The 21,170-nt window shown below is 42.1% G+C and overlaps 1 protein-coding gene across 7 annotated transcripts in view; it reads left to right on the forward strand.

Annotated features, from left to right (window-relative positions):
* LOC106545622 (sodium channel protein type 5 subunit alpha) overlaps positions 1 to 21,170 on the forward strand; it is a 351,125-nt gene that overhangs the window by 263,031 nt on the left and 66,924 nt on the right. For 6 of the 7 annotated variants that reach the window (XM_087712437.1, XM_087712436.1, XM_087712435.1 and 3 more), the window contains 2 exons: positions 7,994 to 8,134; positions 18,140 to 18,263. In XM_087712437.1, coding sequence (XP_087568563.1) covers positions 7,994 to 8,134; positions 18,140 to 18,263 — 265 coding nt within the window. The remainder of the gene's footprint in view (positions 1 to 7,993; positions 8,135 to 18,139; positions 18,264 to 21,170) is intronic. The other variant, XM_087712439.1, reaches the window with a different exon arrangement.

Consider the following 21,170-nt stretch of genomic DNA (forward strand, 5'->3'; position numbering starts at 1 on the left):
TTTTCAGTGATGTAATTTTGAAGGATCACTAAACAAATTGTCGAAAGTCAAGGACTACCTGTATATCAGGGAACTGGTCTTGATGAAGAGAACAATATTGAATTGTGAACTTTCTTATAATCCTAGAAGGACTGCATAATGGTTCCTTAAATAGCTGAATGTTAAATCTTGGCTGAAGTGTCATACGCTGGATTGTAGCTGAAATAATGAATATGTTTTGGCTCCACCATTTCAGAAATGTGATTTCATCTAACGGGATGCTATTCTTGTTTTTTTTAATAGTTCCCTGAATACAGAGTAGTCCTCGTCTTACAACAGTTCATTTATTAACTGTGAAAAATTAGAAAGATACTGAAAAAAAATATGGCTTATGTAAGTTTTTTATACTTACGGCCGCTGCAGCATTCCCATGGACACATAATAAAAATTCAGATGCTTGGCAATCATCTCATATTTATGACAGTTGCAGTGTCCCTGGGTGAGGTGATTCCTTTTGTGTCCTTCTAACAAAGTCAATGGAGAACCCAGATTTTCTTAACAACCATGTTACTAACTTAACAATGGCAAATAAAAACTATGGCAAGAAAGATCATAAAAAGGGGCAAAATTCATTTAACAACTTTCTTACTTAGCAATGGAAATTTTGGGCTCAATTGTGGTCATAAGTCGAGGACTATCTGCACATGTTGAAGAATGTTTCTAAGCTGCAAACCATTCCCTGAGGTACTAGCTTTCTCTTTGCAAGGATAGTGCTGTTCAATTGCAGCTTGGGTGTTGTAGGAAAAAATAGCTCATTATGGCCTAGTTTAAGCTACTAATTTTGGAGGGAAAATCCATTGAACTCAGTAGGACTTTCTTCTGAATATTTTCGTTAATCATTTATGTCAGTTTATAGGAGTGTTCATTTAAGTTCCTGTATCTTAAAGCACCGGACAAATAGCTACTCCCTTCCAACCCCATTTTCTTTATGTATCTGCCTAATTGTTTGTCTCACATCATGATTTGTATTTTTTAAATTAGGGGAAACATTGATTCAATAAATATTGTTATAATGAATACTGCCTTGGCAACACAGCACTTGGCATCAAACACTTACAGGCAGATTACATAAGCCTCCCACACTGGAGTTCTGTATTATCAATAACTGCTATTTTGCAGCAAAAATAAGTAATTGTTTAGCATTGAGAGGAAAGTAATTTTAACACACACACAAACACACAGACAACACAGAGAGAGGTGGGGGGAGGGAGAGATTTCCTTGGCTTTAGCTTTGTCCTCAACAGTCATATAGGGAATTAAATTGCATGAACTGAAGGATGTTACCAAAATTAAGAAAATAAGAATATCCTGTGCCAACCTATTTCTGAATTATGTTTATGTAGATAGTCCCCGACTTACCACAACTGAGCCCAGAATTTATGTTGCTAAGTGAGAAGTTTGTTAAGTGAGTTTTGCTCCAACTTACGACTTTTCTTGCCAGAAGTGAATTGCTGCAGTTCTTAAGGTGGTGAGTTGTTATTAACTGGTTCTGGCTTTCCCATTTGCTTGTCAGAAGGTTGCAAAAGGGGATCACGTAACCCAAGGACACTGCAACCATCATAAATATGAACCAGTTGTCAAGCATCTGAATGTACATCACGTGACCATCAGGATGCTGCAATGGACATAAGGGTGAAAATGGTCTTAAGTCACTTTTCTCAGTGGTGGTGTAGCTTTGAATTCTCACTAAACAAATTGTTGTAAGTTGAGGACTACTTGTAATCTTATCTGAAAAGAATTCTTCACGTAGTATGCTAATGCAGAGGTGGAGCATGTTCTTCTTGATTTCCCTTTTTGGAGTTCCAGCGCATTATGATCATGCCCCTGAAATTACTAAGCTGGTGGTTTCCTTTACAGGGAGTCCTCGACTTACAACAGTTCATTTAGTGACCGTTCAAAGTTACAACAACACTGAAAAAAAAGTGACTTACAATATTTTTTCATAGTTACAACCTTGGCAGCATCCCCTTGGTCATGTGATCAGAATTCAGACTTGGCAACTGGCTCATATTTATGACGGTCACAATGTCCAAGAGTCATGTGATCATCTTTTGCAAACTTCTGACAGGCAAACTCGATGGGAAAGTCAGATTCACTTAACAACCATGTTACTAACCTAACAGCTGCAGTGATTCATTTAGCAACTGTGGCAAGAAATGTCATAAGATGGGGCAAAACTCACTTTAAAAATGTCTCATTTAAGAACAGAAATTTGAGGGTCAATTGTAGTTGTAAGTCGAGCACTACCTGTATTTTCTGATTAAACATGGAAAAATAAGGTGCAGGCGTGCAAAGAGGCATGCATTTGTATTTAAACCAGCATGATTAAGGTTCTGCTCCATCATTTCAAATGGAGAAAGTGCTAATTTATTGATTAGTTATCTTTTCTTTCTGCAAGAGGGTGAAGCAGTTTGTGTGAGACATTCCCTGTCAAGTACTGTACTGTATAAAATATCCAGATGCTGAATTAAACTCAAGGGAGACTTCAATTGTAAATTAATTATTTCAATTTCCATGGGTCAAAGTTTTGCAATTGTCTTTTCTATTTTCCATGGCCTCCACTTTCCGTGCAAGGATATTCCTCATTTTGTAGAAATTTTTAAAATTATTTTTTTTAGCAGGAGGAGGCATTCTCCCTCTCTCTCTTTTGCCTCCTCCACTCAAGATGTAACTTCAGACAGGGTCTAAAATTAACTGTCAGAAAAAACAGAAGAACAGATTCTGAGCAAGACCATTTTGCTCCCAACCAAAACTTTTCAGCTTATCTTGGTGTTTCTTACTGAACTTCTTATGTGTCTTAAGGAACCTCAAGACAGGCTGCTTCATTTGACAGGTAGCTTGTAGCTGTTCAAAGCTACAACAGCACTGAAAAAAGTGACTTACGACCTTTTTTCACACTTACGACCATTGCAGCTTCCTCATGGTCAGGTGATTTACATTCAGACACTTGATGATTGGTTCATACTTATGCCTGTTGCTATGTCCTGGGGTCATGTCCCATTTGATCCTCTTTTGCAACTTTCTGACAAGCGAAGTCAACTGGAAATCCAGATTCACTTAACATAGTTTAATTTAAGAACTGCAGTGATTCACTTAACATGTGGCAAGAAAGGACATACAATAGAGGAAAACTTACTTAACAACTGTCTTGCTTAGCAATGGAAATTTAGGGCTCAATTGTAATTGTAAGTCAAGGACTACCTGTACAATATTTCACGTAATGACCCAATTAATGAAGTGGGTTTTTTATCAGGGCAACCTGGTCTACCCAAATATGGGATGGATGGAGCAGACTGCTTCAGCTTTCGCCTTTCAACTCCAATCCAGGATCCTTCGCAGGCAGTTTTGCAACAAACCATTTTTGTGTTAGATTTTATATCTACCAACAAAGAAATAATGGGAGACTAGTATAGATCTATTTCAAGCTATTTAGCTCTCGTCAGCTAGCCATATCCTTCTGGGATTCGAGCCTGGGTTCGAATCCCAGAAGGGTATGGCTAGCTGACGAGAGCTAAATAGCTTGAAATAGATCTATACTAGTCTCCCGTTATTTCTTTGTTGGTAGATATAAAATTTGACCCAATTAATGTAAAAAATGGATGAATGGAATTATTTGGATTATGATTGTTATTTGGGTTGAACAGGAAAGAATTCCAAGCTGCCCAAGAAGTAAGGAGAAGTGCAGGGGAGGGAAAATGACACGACAGATTTCTCATACTGAATTGCATACCGTTTATTTCTTTTGTACATTGTAGTTTGTTTCCGGTGGTGACCAAAAATTTACTCTCCTGGCTATAAATTGATCCTTTGGCCTGCAGAGAATTGATTTAAAATCATGGCCTATAATTACATGGAGCACTTTCTTAACGACAGGGTACAGCTAGAAGCATGAAAAATGAAATTTATTATAAATTAAAGTATACATGGAGCGCCATGTCCTCTGCAGCAGGAAGTTGGTATTTAATTTTAAATTAATTTACTGTGAAATCAAAGCAGCTTTTCAATAGGGGTGGTTAATGGGAGCTAGACAGACTGAGAACACTTACACGGATATATATTATTTTTAATCTTTACTGTTCAGTTTGGAATCAGACCTTTTTGTTTCTTTGTTCCATTTCCTACTGAGAGGAAACTCTACCATCAAGCCATATTTGCAAAAAAAAAAAAGGGGGGGGGGAATAACTACGGTGTGATTCAGAACAGTAGGTAGTGACTTCCCTACTTTCAAAGTACGAGCAACATATTAATCAAACATTTCCCACAAAGCAAGAGGAATGAACTATGAAAGGATGAAGATACTATTTAATAAGTCAGTTCTGCTTCAAAATACCTCCTTACGACCAGTGGTGGGATCCTGCCGGTTTAACAACCGGTTTGGTGATCACACGTTTCGTGCGCATGCACACTTTTAAGAAAACTTACCTTCCGCATTATTGCTGGGGAGTAACACAGCTGAGGCGTGGCAATTTGCTCTGCCACCTGAATCAGTTGAGAAGATACAGGTCAATAAGAAGCAGGGGCAGGTAGGCGGGCCCACCTGATCATCAAAGCGAACCGGTTGATCATCGGAGCTACAGGTTCACCCAAACCAGTCCGAACCGGTAGAATCTCACCCCTACTTATGACCCTCTTGATGAAACTTGTAAGCCAGGGAATATCTCTTCATGTTTCTTGTGGTAAGAAAACAGTAATTTGAGATGGAATTTGTATTGGTTTTCCACCAAACCTATACAGGTAGACCTCAGCAGTGATAGAGCTGCAAGTCCCCATGAGGCAGTGGTGAAATCTAAATTCCCCACCCCCCTGGTTTTGTGGGCATGGTTTGGCAGGGGTGGTGGTCATATGACTGGGTGGCTGTGGCCAACTTTTTTTCACTTTTTAAAGATTTTTTTTCCTGCTGCTTCGGGAGAATAGGCTGGAAAAAATGCTTTAAAAAGTGAGGGGAAAAACGCTTCTGAGGATTGCGCGGCTTACAGCTAATCCACAGAATTGTCAGAAGATTTTCCCCCCACACTTTTAAAAGCATTTTTTTTCCTGCCTATTTGCTCGAACCAGCAGGAACAAATGCTTTAAAAGGGGGGGGGGGGCTTCCAACAATCACACGGATGAGCTATGAGCCGCGTGATCCTCAGAAGCTTTTTTTAAACTACCTGTTCGCAGAACCAAGGACAATCGTCTCTACCGGTTCGGCCAAACAGGGAGGATTTCACCCCCGCTGTGAGGTTCATTAAATGAGGATTGCCTGAACCAAAAGTCATCTCGCTGTGAGAATTAAGAAGCTCCTCTGAAAAAATTAGCATAGATCTGTTTCAAGCTGTCCTGGATGCAATCAGTAAATCAGAAATTATGTATCTTCCTTAGAAAGGTAGTCCTCAAATTACAACAGTTCATTTAGTAACCATTTGAAGTTACAACAGCACTAAATACATGACTTACAACAGTTTTTTACACTTATGACCATTGCTGCATCCCCATGGCGGGCTAGGGATAGAGGGCATTCCTCTATCCTGGTGCTTCTTGACCTCTCAGCGGCTTTCGATACCATCGACCATGGTATCCTTCTGTGACGTCTGGAGGAGGTGGGAGTGAGAGGCACCATTTTATGGTGGTTCTCCTCTTACCTCTCTGACAGGTCGCAGTCGGTGTTGGTCGGGGGGCAAAGGTCAACCCCCTAGGCCCCTCAAATGTGGGGTGCCACAGGGTTCGGTCTTGTCCCCACCTACTGTATATACTCAAGTATAAGCCTAGTTTTTCAGCCCACATTTTGAGCTGAAAAAAGCCGCCTCGGCTTATACTCGAGTCAGTGAAAAATTTGCCCGAAATGGAGGAGAAAAAGGGGCGGGGCCATGCCGCTGGGTGACGCTCGTGAATGGCCCAGCGCCCCTGAGTTTCCCCTCCCTCTGTGTCAGTTTGCCGCGCAGCGTGCACCGCACCATCCCCCCTCCTCACATTCTAATGTAATGCAGGGCTATCTTACGATTCCCCTTCCTCCCCCTCCTGCCGCTCTGCAACGATGTCCCACCTCCTCCTTGTTATCGCAAGCAGCCACATAGCGATGTCCCACCTCCTCTGGTACAGTGATCCAACGATAGGAATCACTGTGCCGTGTGTCATAGGAGGCGGGACATCATCATCACAGCGGGACATCAGCATCATGAGGTGAGTGAAGTATTTCATTGAATACACCGGTATTGTGTGATAATAATTTGTTATGCAGAGCAAATTTTTACAATGGCTACTGTATATTTAATGGGCACAGGCAGGCTGTATATGTTATTCAATGGGCAATGGCATTATTGGTATCTATTTTTATTTTTGAAATTTATCGGTAGCTGCTGCATTTCCCACCCTAGGCTTATACTCGAGTCAATAACTTTTCCAGTTTTTTGTGGTAAAATTAGGTGCCTCGGCTTATATTCGGGTCGGCCTATACTCGAGTATATACGGTATTTAACATATACATGAAGCCGCTGGGTGAAATCATACGACAGCATGATAAAGTACCATCAATATGCAGATGATACACAACTGTATCTATCTGCCCCATGCCAACTCAGTGTAGCGGCGGACGTGATGTGCCGATGCCTGGAAGCTGTCAGGATATGGATGGGGATGAACTTGTGCTCAATCCCGATTAGACTGAGTGGCTTTGGATATTGCCCCTGAAGGACAGCCTAGACAGTCCGTCCTTAATCCTGGGGGGGGGGTGTGTGTGAAAATTTACACCCCTCAGAGAGGGCCCGCAATTTGGGGGTCCTCCTGGATTCGCAGCTGACACTGGAACACCATCTATTGGCTGTGACCAGGGGGGCCTTTGCCCAGGTTCGCCTGGTGCATCAGTTGCGGCCCTATTTGGACCGGGGGGGCACTTCAAACAGTTACTCACGCCCTTGTCACCTCAAGTCTGGATTATTGCAATGCGTTCTACATGGGGCTACCTTTGAAAAGTGTTTGGAGACTACAGCTGGTCCAGAATGCAGCCGCGCAAGCGATATTGGGTGTACCATTACACCTGTCCTCCGCGAGCTGCACTAGCTACCAATTGGTCTCCAGATGCAATTCAAGGTGTTGGTTATTACCTTTAAAGCCCTACATGGCTTAGGGCCATTGTATCTGCGAGACCGCCTACTGCCACATACCTCCCAACAGCCGGTAAGATCCCACAGGGTGGGCCTCCTTTGGATGCCATCAGCCAGACAGTGTTGGCTGGCGGGCCCCCGGAGGAGAGCCTTCTCTGTGGCTGCTCCAACCCTTTGGAATCAGCTACCCCCAGAGGTCCGGACCTTACCCATTCTCATGGCCTTCAAGAAAGCTGTTAAAACCTGGCTGTTCCGGCAGGCCTGGGGCTGTTGACCTTATTGTTAAGGCCCATCCCCGGTTGGACGGATGCGTGTTGTGAATTTTAAATTATCCTTTTTATTTTATTTTATTTTTTCTTTCCCTCTTTGTAAGCCGCCCGGAGTCCTTCAGGATTGGGCGGCATATAAATTTAATAAATAATAATAAATAAATAAATAATGGTCATGTGATCTGGAAACTGACTCATATTTCTGATGGTTGCAATGTCCCAGGGTCTCGTTTCATGACCTTCGGACAAACAAAGTCAATGAGAAGACAGAGTTCCTTAACAACCGTGTTACTGACTTAACAACTGCAGTGATTCACCTGCAATGGCCAGAAAGATCGTAAAATGGGGCAAAACTGACTTAATAACTGTCTCACCTAATGGCAGAAATTTTGGGCGCAAATGTGGTTCATAAGTCGTGGATTACCTGTATTGTTTCTTTCCTTTCCGTGATTTGCTTAAAGTGTGACTTTTTGGTGAATATATTGGAGGCTGATTTTTCTCTCTTTCTCTCAGTGCACTGGGTGCACAATCCACTTAAAAAAAAGCAACTCTCATGCTTCCAAAGAAAATGGAGGAAATAAAAACATTTAGGGTTTTTTCTGCCAGGACAAGCAACTGAAGGAGCAGCGCTACACAAGTACAGCCATCGAAAGCCAAACCTCTGAGTTTTGTGAAGAGTTAAGTGAGTTGCAGACGGACAAACTGTCAAAATCAGAGGTGGTTCTTCCACTAGCAGACCAGCAAGAGGTAATGGTGATGCCAGGAACTTTCTGCATGCCATTAGCTAGCCCACGTTTGAAACTGCATGAAGTAAAAACTAGCCACTGGGGGTGATTGGGTTGCATGCCACAATACGCATGGGAATGAAATAGAATAGAATGCGTAATGGAATGGAATGGAATAGAATAGAATAGAACTGTGATGGCGAACCTATGGCTCACGTGCCGGAAGTGGCACACAGAGCCACCTCTCCAGGCATGCCAGCCATCTCCTGTTGCTTTTATGGGTTCCAGAGCACACATGCGAGCTGGCCAGCTGGTTTTTGCATGCGCGGCAGCACCGGAAACTGGAAGAGCAGCTCCCTGGTGTTCATGCGTGCACAGGGAAGCTGAGCTTCCGGTTTCCAGCACATGCATGCATGCCGGCCAGCTGGGCTTCGCATGCGCATGTGTGCCAGAACCAGAAGACCAGGAAACTGGAAGCTCAGCTTCTTGGCGCATGCATGCCTGCCAGGGAACTGTTCTTCCGGTTTCCGGTGCTCCTGCTCGTGCGTGCCATGGAGCTGCTCTTCCGGTTACTGGTGCTGCCCCGCGCGTGTGCTCCCATTTCGGCACTCGATGCCAAAAAGGTTCGCCAACACTGTAATAGAATCTTCTTTATTGGCATGATTGGACACACAAGGAATTTGTCTCCGGCGCAAAAGTTCTCAGGATATATACAAGCAACAAGTGATAATCATGATCATAACCCTAAAATGCAATCATCATAAATTATAATACAGACCTCTCAGTGACAATCATAAGATACAATAAAAGCAATGTGATAGACATAAGATGCTAAAGGAATAAGTAATAGGAAAGATGGGAAAGATAATTGTAATACAGCCTTACTACATGGTTCAATATCCTAGGGCATAAGTCAGTGTTGTGGGAATTAGTTGTTTAGCAGAGTGATAGCATGGGAGAAAAAAAATGTCTCTGTATCTAGTTGTTTTGGTGTGCAATGCCCTGTAACATAATCTTGAGGGGAGGAATTGAAACAGTGTATGTCCTGGATACGAGGGTTCTGTAAATATTTTCATAGCCCTCTTTCTGGCTTGTGCAGTATAGAGGTCCTCAATGGAAGGTAGGTTGGCAGCCATTGTTTTTTTTCTGCAGTCCTAACTATGTAGCGTTAATTAATCTAACATTAAAGAAAAATCAGTCAGAACTAGTCCATCTTCATAGTGAGTGGATAAAAGGATCTAAATAATAAATATGGAAAGTGTAAATGCCAGGAAGAATTTCTCTGTTAAGCCTGTGTTTGTTTAGGGTTGAGCTCTCCTGCTTCCGAATGAATGGCAGGATCAGGAAAAGAGTATCTGGTGTTAATGGAGTAGGAAGTCAAACTTTCCAGTGTGGAGCAGTGGCCGAGTGCAGCAACAGCAGCCAATGCTTTTTTCATCCCCTAACTTTAAACTGCTTCCGTCCCAGAAAAGAAATATAATCTTCACTGAGGACATAAACAAAGAGGGGATCAGAGAATGTGGCATCTTGCCATAAAATGCTGCGGAATCAGACAAAGGTTAGATGAGGCGGCCTAAGAGCTGACAAGAGTGAGAAAGGAGGGAGGGAGGGAGGGAGGGAGGGAGGGAGGGAGGGAGGGAGAGAGAGAGAGAGAGAGAGAGAGAGAGAGAGAGAGAGAGAGAGAGAGAGAGAGAGAGAGAGAGAGAGAGAGAGAGAGAGAGAGAGAGAGAGAGAGAGAGAGAATGAATGAGTGAGTTGCAGGAAGTTTCCTCTTTTTGAAGATTTGGTTCTATACACAGTACTCTTGCAAGGTCTCTTGGGACAAAGTCTAAACTGTGTGGGAACCCATCTCAGAGCTGTGCTAAAAGTCCACATTCAGTTGCATTCAAAAGCAATAGAATCAGAGAACACTTCCTAGGAGTCCTGTCAAACCAATAATTTTATGTATTCATTTGTTTTATTTACAAATGTATTCAATTTATATGCCGCCCTTCTTCCTACCAGGTATATCGCAATGCACCACATTAGTTAGGTGGAAAGCAAGATAATTGTATTGATACACTCCCCTCCCAAAAATCCAAAGTCTGCAATTTGATAATATAGATAATCCTCAATTTATAACCACTTGTTTAGTGACCATTTGAAGTTATAACAGCACTGAAAAAAGTGACTCATGATTGGTTTTCACATTTACAATGGTTGCAGCATCCCCATGGTCATCTGATCAAAATTCAGATACCTGGCAACTGTTTCATATTTATGACAGTTGCACATCATGGGCTCACGTGATCCGCTTTCGCGATGCTCTGACAAGTAAAGTCAATGGGGAAACCAGATTCACTTAACAATGGTGTTACCAACATGGTAAACAACTGCGGTTATTCACCTAACAACTGTGGCAAAATATGTTGTTAAATGGGATACGACTCACTTAACAACTGTCTTACTCAACAGTGGCAATTTTGGGCTCAGTTGTGGTTGTAACTCAAGGACTACTCGTACCCTTACTATTTTGAGCTCAATTAGAGCAACTCCAAAGAGCCTGCAAGTGTTTGAATTCTCCACAAATCTTCACTTGGGAGGTTATTGAAAAAATTAAGGCATGGGGAAAGGGGAAAAAAACCAGTGTAAAATAAAAGCGGATCTTACAGCTTTGAGTTTTGTAGATCTCAAGATAAAACTTGTAAGCTGAATACTTTGCTAGTGGTTGGTAAAAACAAAAAAACAAATCAGAAGGCTGATGGCACTTTTTCCACAAAAGCTTCTTAGTCAAATGTGTTAGTTGAAAAAAGGTGCTAATAGACTCCCGGTTCTTTGCTACCACAGCTCTTCTCCCACAAAAAGTAGTGATGGTTGGTTGTAATTGATGCTCAAACCATTCAGGAACAGAAAGAAATCACCTAAAATTCAGGGAATCCTGTTTACTTTGCTTCTAGGTGAAACATGACACCAGTTACTCTGACTTAATTAAAAAATGCATTCAGTCAACATCCCCCGACATATATTTCATAGGTGCTGATGAAAAACATTAGGGTTTCTTCATTCTTTCTCATCCTTTCTTTTTTATGGAGTCTTGCCTGGTGCAGCAATCAGTCAGCCAATCAATCACTAAGTTAGTTCTGGAGAGCTTACTTACTTTGATAGCCTGCACCATCTTTGGGACATTTTGGTGCCACTTAATGGAAATACTCCCCAACTGTGTATTTTGCAATATTTGAGGAGTATTTTCATTACTCCTAGGAGTATTCCCCATTATTGACTTAAAATGTTGTCCACCCATCCTAAAGTTAGTCCAAAGCCATGTCAAGCATGAAATTATTGTCCTTATTGCCAATTCCTATCCTGTTTTATATCAGTGTCCAGTGCTCCTGTTTGTGAGCCAGTCTTCATAGTAGTATCTATGAAAATATGTGGGGGATGTTGACTGAATGAATTTTTTTATTAAGTCAGAGTAGCAGGTGTAGGTGGACTAAGTGGAGAATGTAGTGCCATGAATATGGTAAAGAACAGGCAACATACAGGCAAGAAAAACAGTAGAAAAAGCAGCAAATGGTTGCTGATAAATAGATAACTACCAAATACATTAGGAGTAAGAGAATATTACAGGTAGTCCTCGACTTACAACAGTTCATTTAGTGATCGTTGAAAGTTACTATGTTGCTTTAAAAAGTGACATGACCATTTTTCACATTTACAACCATTGTAGCAAATGATCAAAATTTAGACATTTGGCAACTGACTCATAGTTATGACAACTGCAGTGTCTTAGGATCACATGATCACCTTTTACAACCTTCTGACAAGCAAAGTCAATGAGGAAGCCAGATTCACTTAACAACTGTGGCAAGAAAGGTAAAAAATGGGAGAAAATCCACTTAACAAATGTCTCACTTAGCAACAGAAATTTTGGATTCAATTGTGGTCATAAGTCAAGGACTACCTATATTGCTAGATTCCAGTCAAATTTCAGATATTGATGAAATTTTTCCAATGCCTACGAATACCCTAAAATAATAGTAATAATAATAATAATAATATTGATCACATACTCAGCTGCTGTAAAAAAATCACGCAGACTGATTATAAATTGCGGCACAATTCAGTAGCACAAATGATCCATTGGAATTTGTGCAAAAATTATAATATTAAAACAGCAACAAACTGGTGGGAACATCAGCCTGAAAAAGTCACCGAAAATCAGATGGTCAAGATCTTGTGGGATTTCCGCATACAAACTGACAAAATACTGGCACATAATACACCAGACATCACACTGGTTGAGAAAAATAAGGTCACAATCATAAACATTGCAATACCAGGTGATAGCAGGGTCGCCGAGAAGGAACATGAAAAAATAGCAAAATACCAGGACTTAAAAATCGAAATTCAACGAATATGGCACAGACCAGCAGTGATAATTCCAGTGGTAATTGGCACACTGGGTGCTATTCCAAAAGCACTGGAATTACATTTAAAACAATTAAAAATTGAGAAAATCACCATCAGTCAAATGCAAAAAGCCGCACTGCTTGGATCTGCACGCATATTACGAAAATACGTTACAACGTCCTAGGCCTCTGGGTGGGGCCCGACTAGTAACCAATGCCAAATCCGGCGAAACAACTGGCCGCTGTGATACAATTGTATAATAATTTAAGGTAACTAATGATGATGATGATGATTATGTCAAGATCTTGTGAGATTTCAGAATCTAGACTGACAGGCACTTGGCCCACAACACACCTGACATAACAATAGTTGAAAAGAAAAAAAGTTTGGTTCATTGACATTGCAATACCTGGAGATGCACGAATTGAAGATAAACAGCAAGAAAAAAATCACAAAGTACCGAAACTTGCAAATTGAAGTTGAGCGACTGTGGAAAAAGAAATTGTGTGTTGTCCCGATTGTAATTGGAGCCCTTGGAGCAATAGCTAAAGGGCTACCTCGCTATTTGGAAATTTTAAATTGATCAGACTTGAACATTCTGATTCTACAAAAAACCACCCTACTTGGAACAGCTTATATCCTTCGACATTACTTTAACAGTTCCTAGGTCCTTGGTTAGGACTTGAGCTGTTGAGCTACCAACCAGCCCCTAAGGCTGTGAATCTCACCAAAGATTAACCAAATAATAATAATAATAATGCAGCTTCCTTCAAGAACACCAGCGGAACTGCAAAAATCATACATATCATATATTTTAAGAAGATACTTGGTTGATACCCAGGATGCTGGCAGCAACCCATCTCAACCATTAGCACCAGTCAATGGTATTTGTGATGCATTTTAAAATGTTCAGTTGACTGAGTTTCATGTTTAATGAATTAATAATAATAATAATAATAATAATAATAACAACAACAACAACAACAACAACAACAACAACAACAACAACAATAATGGCAAAAAGAAAGTATACCACTTCAGTATCCAGAAGAGATAGTCCTTGGCTTATGACCATACCTGAGTCCAAAGTTTCATTGCTAATCAAGACAGATGTTAAATGCTTGCCACAGTTGTTAAGCAAATCCCTGCAGTTACTATTTGAATCAAGTGGTCATTAAGCAAATTTGGCCTTCCACATTGATTTTGATTTTTGGTTGGGAAGGTTACAAAATGATCCCATGACCTTGGGACAGTACAAATGTTATAAATACATGCCAGTTACCAAGTGTCCGAATCATGATCACGTGCCCATGGGGATGATGCAACAGTTCTAAGTATTAAAAAAAAAAAAGTCATAAACCACTTTTTTCAGTGCCATTGTAATTTTGAACAGTTACTAAATGAATTTGTGTACTCAAAAACAAGTTGAGTACTACCTGTATTGCTTATCTTCTTTGCTACCATAATTCCTGTCTAGCTTAGTGTACTCTTCTTACCCATTTCAAACAAAAGTCGGATTTTGTGTGCAAGGAGCCTGGAATTCTTGTGCGTTGAGCCAGAAATGTGACAATTCTGGTATATTAAAGAAATGATGGGTGAGACAGCTGATTGGTGAAAGACTGGTGATCAAAGGAGTGGAGTCATTTTAAAGCCATCTTCCTCTTTGGAGGGGAAATGCTTTGAGTGCTTTTTCCATTAGTTATCCATTAGCTGAGCACTTATTAGTCAAACACAGCAAAAACTAGGACCAGCTTTGCTTCTTCTTAGGCTACTGATCAAATATTATGTGGACATTTCATTTTAACTTCTCTCCCTCCAGCCCAGGAAAAGGGCCAGGGATTGCTTTCTATGTGTCTGGGTCATCTTTTTTTGTCTAAGGGGAGCAGTTAAACCTAGTGGTTGAGACAAACCAGGCTAGAAAACAGGAGACTGGGAATTCTAGTCCTGCCTAAACATGAAAGTCAACTAGGTAAGCCTGTTCTAGTCCTGCCTTAGGCAGGAAAGCCGACTGGGGGAATTGTGCCAATCACTTTCTCTCTGTCCAACACACCTCACAGGGTTGTTGTGAGGAAAATAGGAGGAGGAAAGAGTATAGCATATGTTTGCCGTGTTGTTGTTTTTTTAAAAAATTTAAAGGAAGGCAGGTTTTTTAAAAAGGAAAATATTTCCCCTATTCAGTCATGGGGTAGGGCTCATCTCCATTTCTAGCCATCATTGCAGCGGTGAAATCCTCTGAAGTATATTACTGATTTGGTGAGTGTGCGCACATGTGTACATTGTGCACTCGCACAGTGCTAAAAAAGGAACATTTTGAAACCTTCGGAGTCTGCAAAGGTATGTAAAACAGCCAGGGGGGTGGAATCTGCTGTGACACGCGATTTATATTAGCTAGAAAGCAGGAAATCTACATTCTACCTAATATAAATCATGCGTCACAGCTGATTGTCGGAAATACCAGTTCGCCTGAACCGGTCGCATTTTTTACTACTGATTCAGGCAAACCGCTCCAAACTGGTAGCATTTCTGTATCATTGTCTAAAGACGCTTCCCTAGTCCTGTGACCAGCATGATTACATGTCAAGGTGTTTCCTTCCCCCACCCCAAATGGTGCCTATTTATCTACTTGCATTTGCATGCTTTCAAGCCACTGGGTGAGCAGGAGCTGGGGCAAGTAATGGGAGCTCACTCCATCACGCGATACTCAGGTCTTGAACCTAGGTTGCCAGCTTTTGCCACCTGACGAGCTCAGCCTCTTTAACTGCTGAGCCACCTCACCTCCTCTCAGAAACAGGAGTCTCCAACTCCCGGTCCATGGACCAGCCCTGGTCTGCCGCATGCCAGAAATCAGGCCACACAAACAAGCAAGGCACCAACCACAGGATGCAGGCAGCACAGAAAACCACACACCCCTCCGGTCTGTAGAAAAATATATCTCCACAGAACTGATCCCTGGTGCCCAAAAGGTTGGGCACCGCTGCTCTAAAAGGCGGGATGTAAACAAGTAACATAAATCACAATAATAAAAGTAATAAATTCTACAAATTTGAATGGCTGCTATCTTCCTACATTTTTAAGATGATGAAAATGGCACAGCTTTCAGTGGATCCCACAAAATGTTTCATCTCCTCTACACCTCCCCTTCCCCAGAATGTACTTTGAAAGAGCTCTGATCTCTTACTGTGCATTGTTTTTAATTGTGTTTCTTTGTTTTGGGTTTCTCATCTATCCCTCCTGTGGCTGTGCTGCTGAGCTCCACAAATATTATAATCTTTCCTTTTGTCGCTGCCTAGTAATTCTTGCTGCAGACCCCGTTTATTCTCTGCCTACATGATTTAATTCAATCTGTTCCTTCTTTCTGTTGGGATCTCTGTTTTCTACTTTTCCCAGAATTAATGCCAGGAATCCCCAGAGAAATTCGGGACCTTTGAATTTTGTTCTTGTCCCAGTTAGAATACCTGCTTTGAGGATCAGAGATCTCCCAATACTTTAAGAAATGACTTCCAATCTCCTTTTCTGCAAGTAAAAGTTTATTAATGCAGGAACTTGCTCTTTGAGAGGGTAGTTAGAAGGCTATAAAACTACTCGCAGCTCCTAGATCAGAAGTCTTCAAACTTGGCAACTTTAAGACTTGTGGACTTCAGCTCCCAGAATTCTCCAGCCAGCATAGCTTCTCAACTTACAACCATTCATTTAGTGATCATTCAAATTACAATGGCATTGAAAATAGTGGCATGGCCATTTTTCACACTCATGACCATTGTAGCATCCCATGGTCATGTTATCAAAATTCAGACCCTGGGAATTGGCACGTATTCATGATGGTTGCATTGTCCCGGGGTCATGTGACCACCTTGTGCAACCTTCTGCCCAGCAATGAAGGTGCCAGATTCATTTAAAAACTGCATTACTAATTTAACTGCAATGATTCACATAATGACCGTGGCAAGCAAGGTTGCGAAATGGGGCAGAATTCACTTAACAAATGTTTAACCTAGCAAAATAAATGCTGGGCTCAATTGTGGTTGTAAGTTGAGGACTATCTAATTTCCCCCCAAATATCACATTCCTGAACCTTATTATATAAAATTCTTAACTGAGTAATCTTATATTCAGAATTTAATTTCAGTTGCTTTCAGTGGGCTTACTTCAAGCTAATTGTGTGTATTTGTCGCAGCCAAAGTAGAAGAATGAAGCAATAGGCACAACCAGTACTATCTGAGAAAGGGGGGCGGGGAATCAAAACAGTAAAAATGGGGTTGTGCTCACATGATTGAAGCCCTGTCCCTTTTTATTTGTGTCACAGTGCACCCCGCAAAAAATGATTTAGGTTCAATCATACAGTTGCAACTCTGTCTTGATTTTTTTAACAGTCCTGGGGATAACACACCAAAACCTAAACCTGCGTAAGAAAACAGTTGCTGGGTTCACATAGCACTCTGAGCCCAGACATATCACTTACATTATTATGACATAATGTGACAATCTGATTTACAAAGCATATTAAGGCAAAGTCTGGTTTCCAGCAACTTGCTAAATCACAGGCATCCAATTCTACTTTAGCCTAGTTATTTTTTGAACTTGGCTGATGTGTCTTTCTGTTCCAGATATGAAGGAGGGGTTTCAAAGGTTAGGATCTTAGGGTTTGGGTTTGTTTTTTTTAGTAGCAGGGTGTTCTACCACCCAAGAGCCAATTATATAGGTAGCAATTTTAAATGAGAGTGTGATGAATTTCAATGGAATAATGGCCTATCTTCTAATTATACCAATAGTCTAATGGCTAAAGCACCAGTTTAGAAACAGGGGGCAGTGAGTTCAAGGCCCACCTTAGGCAGGAAAGCCAGTTGGTTGATTTTGGACCAATCACCAGGAGATGATAAGTTCTAGTCCTACCTTAGGTATGAAAGCCAGATAGGTAACAGTCTTTCTCATCCTAACCCACCTTACAAGATTGTTGTTATAGGGAAAAATAGGAGGAGGAAGGTATGTTGCATATATTCACTGTCTTGAGTTATTTGAAAAAATAATGGGGAGGATACAAATAAAATAATTAAATAACAATAAAGGTACATATTTTATCTTGCATTCCCCTTGTTGTTGTCAATTGTGTCTCTCTGAAATAACTTTAGCAGCACACAGTCATCTTCTCTTCTCTAGGAAGATGCTTCATTTCAAACTGATAAATGACCTCCACCAGTGGCTTCCTATGGTTGTTAAATGACATGCCAGAGACAATTGAGCACTGTGGTTTTAAAATACTTCTATAGAGTTGCTTTTCTCTATAATTTTGCTTTTTGTTCATGTGTTTGCATGCACCACCCTTTCCCACATAGCAGCCATGTGAATTTCTTTCCAATCAACCAAGGGAACAGAAGTTGCCTCCAGAAGCTGTGGGTGCTCCATCACTGAAGGCTTTCAGAAAGAGACTGGACAGCCATTTGTCTGGAATGGTATAAATCTCCTGCCCGAGCGGGGGGTTGGACTAGAAGACCTCCAAGGTCCCTTCTAACTCTGTTATTCTATGTTCTGTGTTTTTATCCTTCCAGATTACTGAATCAAGCAACACAGGCAGACTCTTTTTTTAATCACAGGCACTTCGTAAGACTGGATGATGAAGTCTCTGCTCTTCTTTCTTCCCTAGAAATTTGATGAAATCAGCCTGTCAGAAGGAAGTACAGTGGATTTGGCAATTCCCTCAGAGCTTCTGGAACAGATGCCTGAACTGGCTGAAGAATTGCTGGATCCTGAAGATTGCTTCCCAGAAAGTAAGGATCAACTGTTCTCCTCTTGACTGGAACAATTCAGGAGTGCAAAGGCAGCTTGGATTAGGGCTGTGTAGCTGGGGAATTGCAACCTTTGAAAGGAAGTGATTGCTGGATTTGACTGGCTAAACAATAGCCTGAAAATTGACCTCTGGTTTAGCAACTTTCTCTTTGCATTGCTATAATAGAACTCTAAACAAATTCTCTGAGCCCCAGCAAAAAACAAAACAAAACCCTGCTTATTTTCATTGAGCCTGGTGAGGTAACCCAGGAAAAGAGGACTCTAGATCAGAGGTCTTCAAATTTGGCAACTTTAAGACTTGTGGACTTCAACTCCCAGAATTCGCCAGCCAGCAGAGCTGAATTCTGGGTGTTGAAGTCCACAAGTCTTAAAATTGCCAAGTTTGGGGACCCCTGCTCTAGATCATAGCTCAGTGATACGGTCTTTCCTTATACGCTGGCAAGTTTGCAGCTGTCTCTCCTGTATTTCCTAGAAAAGAATAACCCTCACATGTTTGAATAAGAGATAGAATGACTATTATTTTTATTCAACCTTCATTATTCTTATAAATAAAGTAGCAAATATACCTAATCTTCCTTCTTCTCTTTTCCTGACAACAACCCGGGATTTAGGCCTGGCTACAGCACGGAAACCGCTTTGGTCGCATTGACTGATGATCTTTGGAGAGCCAGGGATGGAGGTTATGCCTCCATCCTAGTGCTCCTTGACCTCTCAGCGGCCTTCGATACCATCAACCATGGTATCCTTTTGCGACGACTGCGGGAGGTGGGGGTGGGAGGCACCGTCCTACGGTGGTTCTCCTCTTACCTCTCGGACAGGTCGCAGTCGGTGTTGGTCGGAGGGCAGAGATCGACTCCTAGGCCCCTGAATTATGGGGTGCCGCAGGGTTCGGTCCTGTCCCCCCTCCTGTTTAATATCTACATGAAGCCGCTGGGTGAGATCATTCGACGGCACGGGATAAAATACCATCAGTATGCGGACAATACGCAGCTGTATCTGTCCGCCCCGTGCCAACTCAGTGAAGCGGTTGACATGATGTTCCAGTGCCTCAAGGCTGTTAGGGACTGGATGGGGCTTAACAAGCTTGTACTCAATCCAGATAAGACCGAGTGGCTGGTGTGTTTCCCTCCTACTAATTGGCCAAGTGTTCCATCTCTCAGGCTGGGGGGTCAAACAGTACGCCCCTCAGACAGGGTTCGCAACTTGGGAGTCCTCCTGGACCCACAGCTGACTTTTGAACACCACTTGTCGGCTGTGACCAGGGGGGCATTTGCCCAGGTTCGCCTGGTGCACCAGTTGCGTCCCTACCTGAACCGGGAGGCCCTCACAACAGTCACTCGCACCCTTGTGACCTCTAGACTGGACTACTGCAACGTGCTCTACATGGGGCAGCCCTTGAAGAGTATTCGGAGACTTCAGCTTGTCCAGAATGCGGCCGCGCGAGTGATCGTGGGCGCACCACGGTTCGCCCACATAACACCGATCCTCCGTGAGCTGCACTGGCTACCTGTTAGTCTCCGGGTGCACTTCAAGGTCCTACTCACCACCTATAAAGCGCTCCATGGTAGTGGATCTGGCTATTTGAGAGACCGCCTTCTGCCAATTACCTCCCTGCGTTCCATCAGATCGCATAGAGTTGGCCTCCTCCGTATTCCATCCGCCAGTCAGTGCCGACTGGCGACTACTCGGAGGAGAGCCTTCTCTGTTGCGGCTCCGACACTATGGAACAATCTCCCCGTGGAGATTCGTACCCTCACCACCGTCCAGGCCTTCCGCACAGCCCTCAAGAACTGGCTAACCCGTCAGGCCTGGGGATAATTTTTATTTCGCCCCTCCCGAATGCTGAGTGAATGTTGAGTTTTATTGTCTAATTTATTTTGTGCACATTTCCTTTTTTGTATTGTCCCACACTCCCCTTCCTTTTTTTTTGATTGTAAGCCGCCCTGAGTCCCCTCAGGGAAAAGGGCGGCCTATAAATAAACAAACTGAAACTGAAACTGAAGATACATGGAATAGGATACAGGCTCAGCTTCTGTCCCCCAAAAAGACTTCTTTGCTTGGAATCCTTGGGAGATTATTACATTCTCATAAAGCTGAGAGATGGAAGGAAGGAAGTATTCCTTCGCCAACACTCCTTTCTCCTTAGTTCTCTTTGGCTTGTCTGTCTCTTACCAGTCTCTGTTTCTGCTTCCCTTTCCTGTCCTTCTTTATATCATTCCCTTCTACCCTTCTCATTCTGTCCCAATCCATCTTTCTCTTCCAGGTTGAGAATCAGCTCTTCAGAGTAGGCTAGATCAAAAAGCAGGGATTCCAGGATTATTATTTTTATCCTGATGAAATAGAATAGCAGAATTTCAAAAACCTGTGCAAGTTCCTCTGTGTCCCATCTTACACTAAATAAAATTAAAATGACATTATTTTGAGTTTCTGCTAACCTTTTCTGAAATTCCTCCCTAAATGGACTCATTAAATTCCTTACCTATTCCCATGGCCAGCTCTAAACTCTTTTACACTGAGCAAGTCTGACATTCCAGATGGTGTAGGAACTCAGCTCCCATTATCTTCCATTAGCAGCAATCAATGGATAGAGATTATGACAACTATTTCTTCGCTACATCTTCACTGACAGGCCGCACTCATGATGCTGGGCCACACAGTTTGGCCCCATCAGTGGTTGGAACACACTTACTGTGTTTTATAAATCTTGGTTTATGACTGGGCTTGCTAGAGCCAAACAATATGACTTTTTCATCAAATCTTGGTTGATCAAAACATGGTTTCGAGTACCATGGAATAGCATAGACAAAACTGAATGAGAGCCAAGAGCCAAGGTGGCGCAGTGGTTAAAATGCAGCACTGCAGGCTACTGCTAGATCAGCAGGTCAGCG

The sequence above is a fragment of the Thamnophis sirtalis genome, unplaced genomic scaffold (assembly GCF_051295495.1).
Source record: "Thamnophis sirtalis isolate CommonGarterSnake01/CBP01778 unplaced genomic scaffold, rThaSir2_p1.2 scaffold_4, whole genome shotgun sequence".
NCBI classification, from domain to species: Eukaryota; Metazoa; Chordata; class Lepidosauria; order Squamata; family Natricidae; genus Thamnophis; species Thamnophis sirtalis.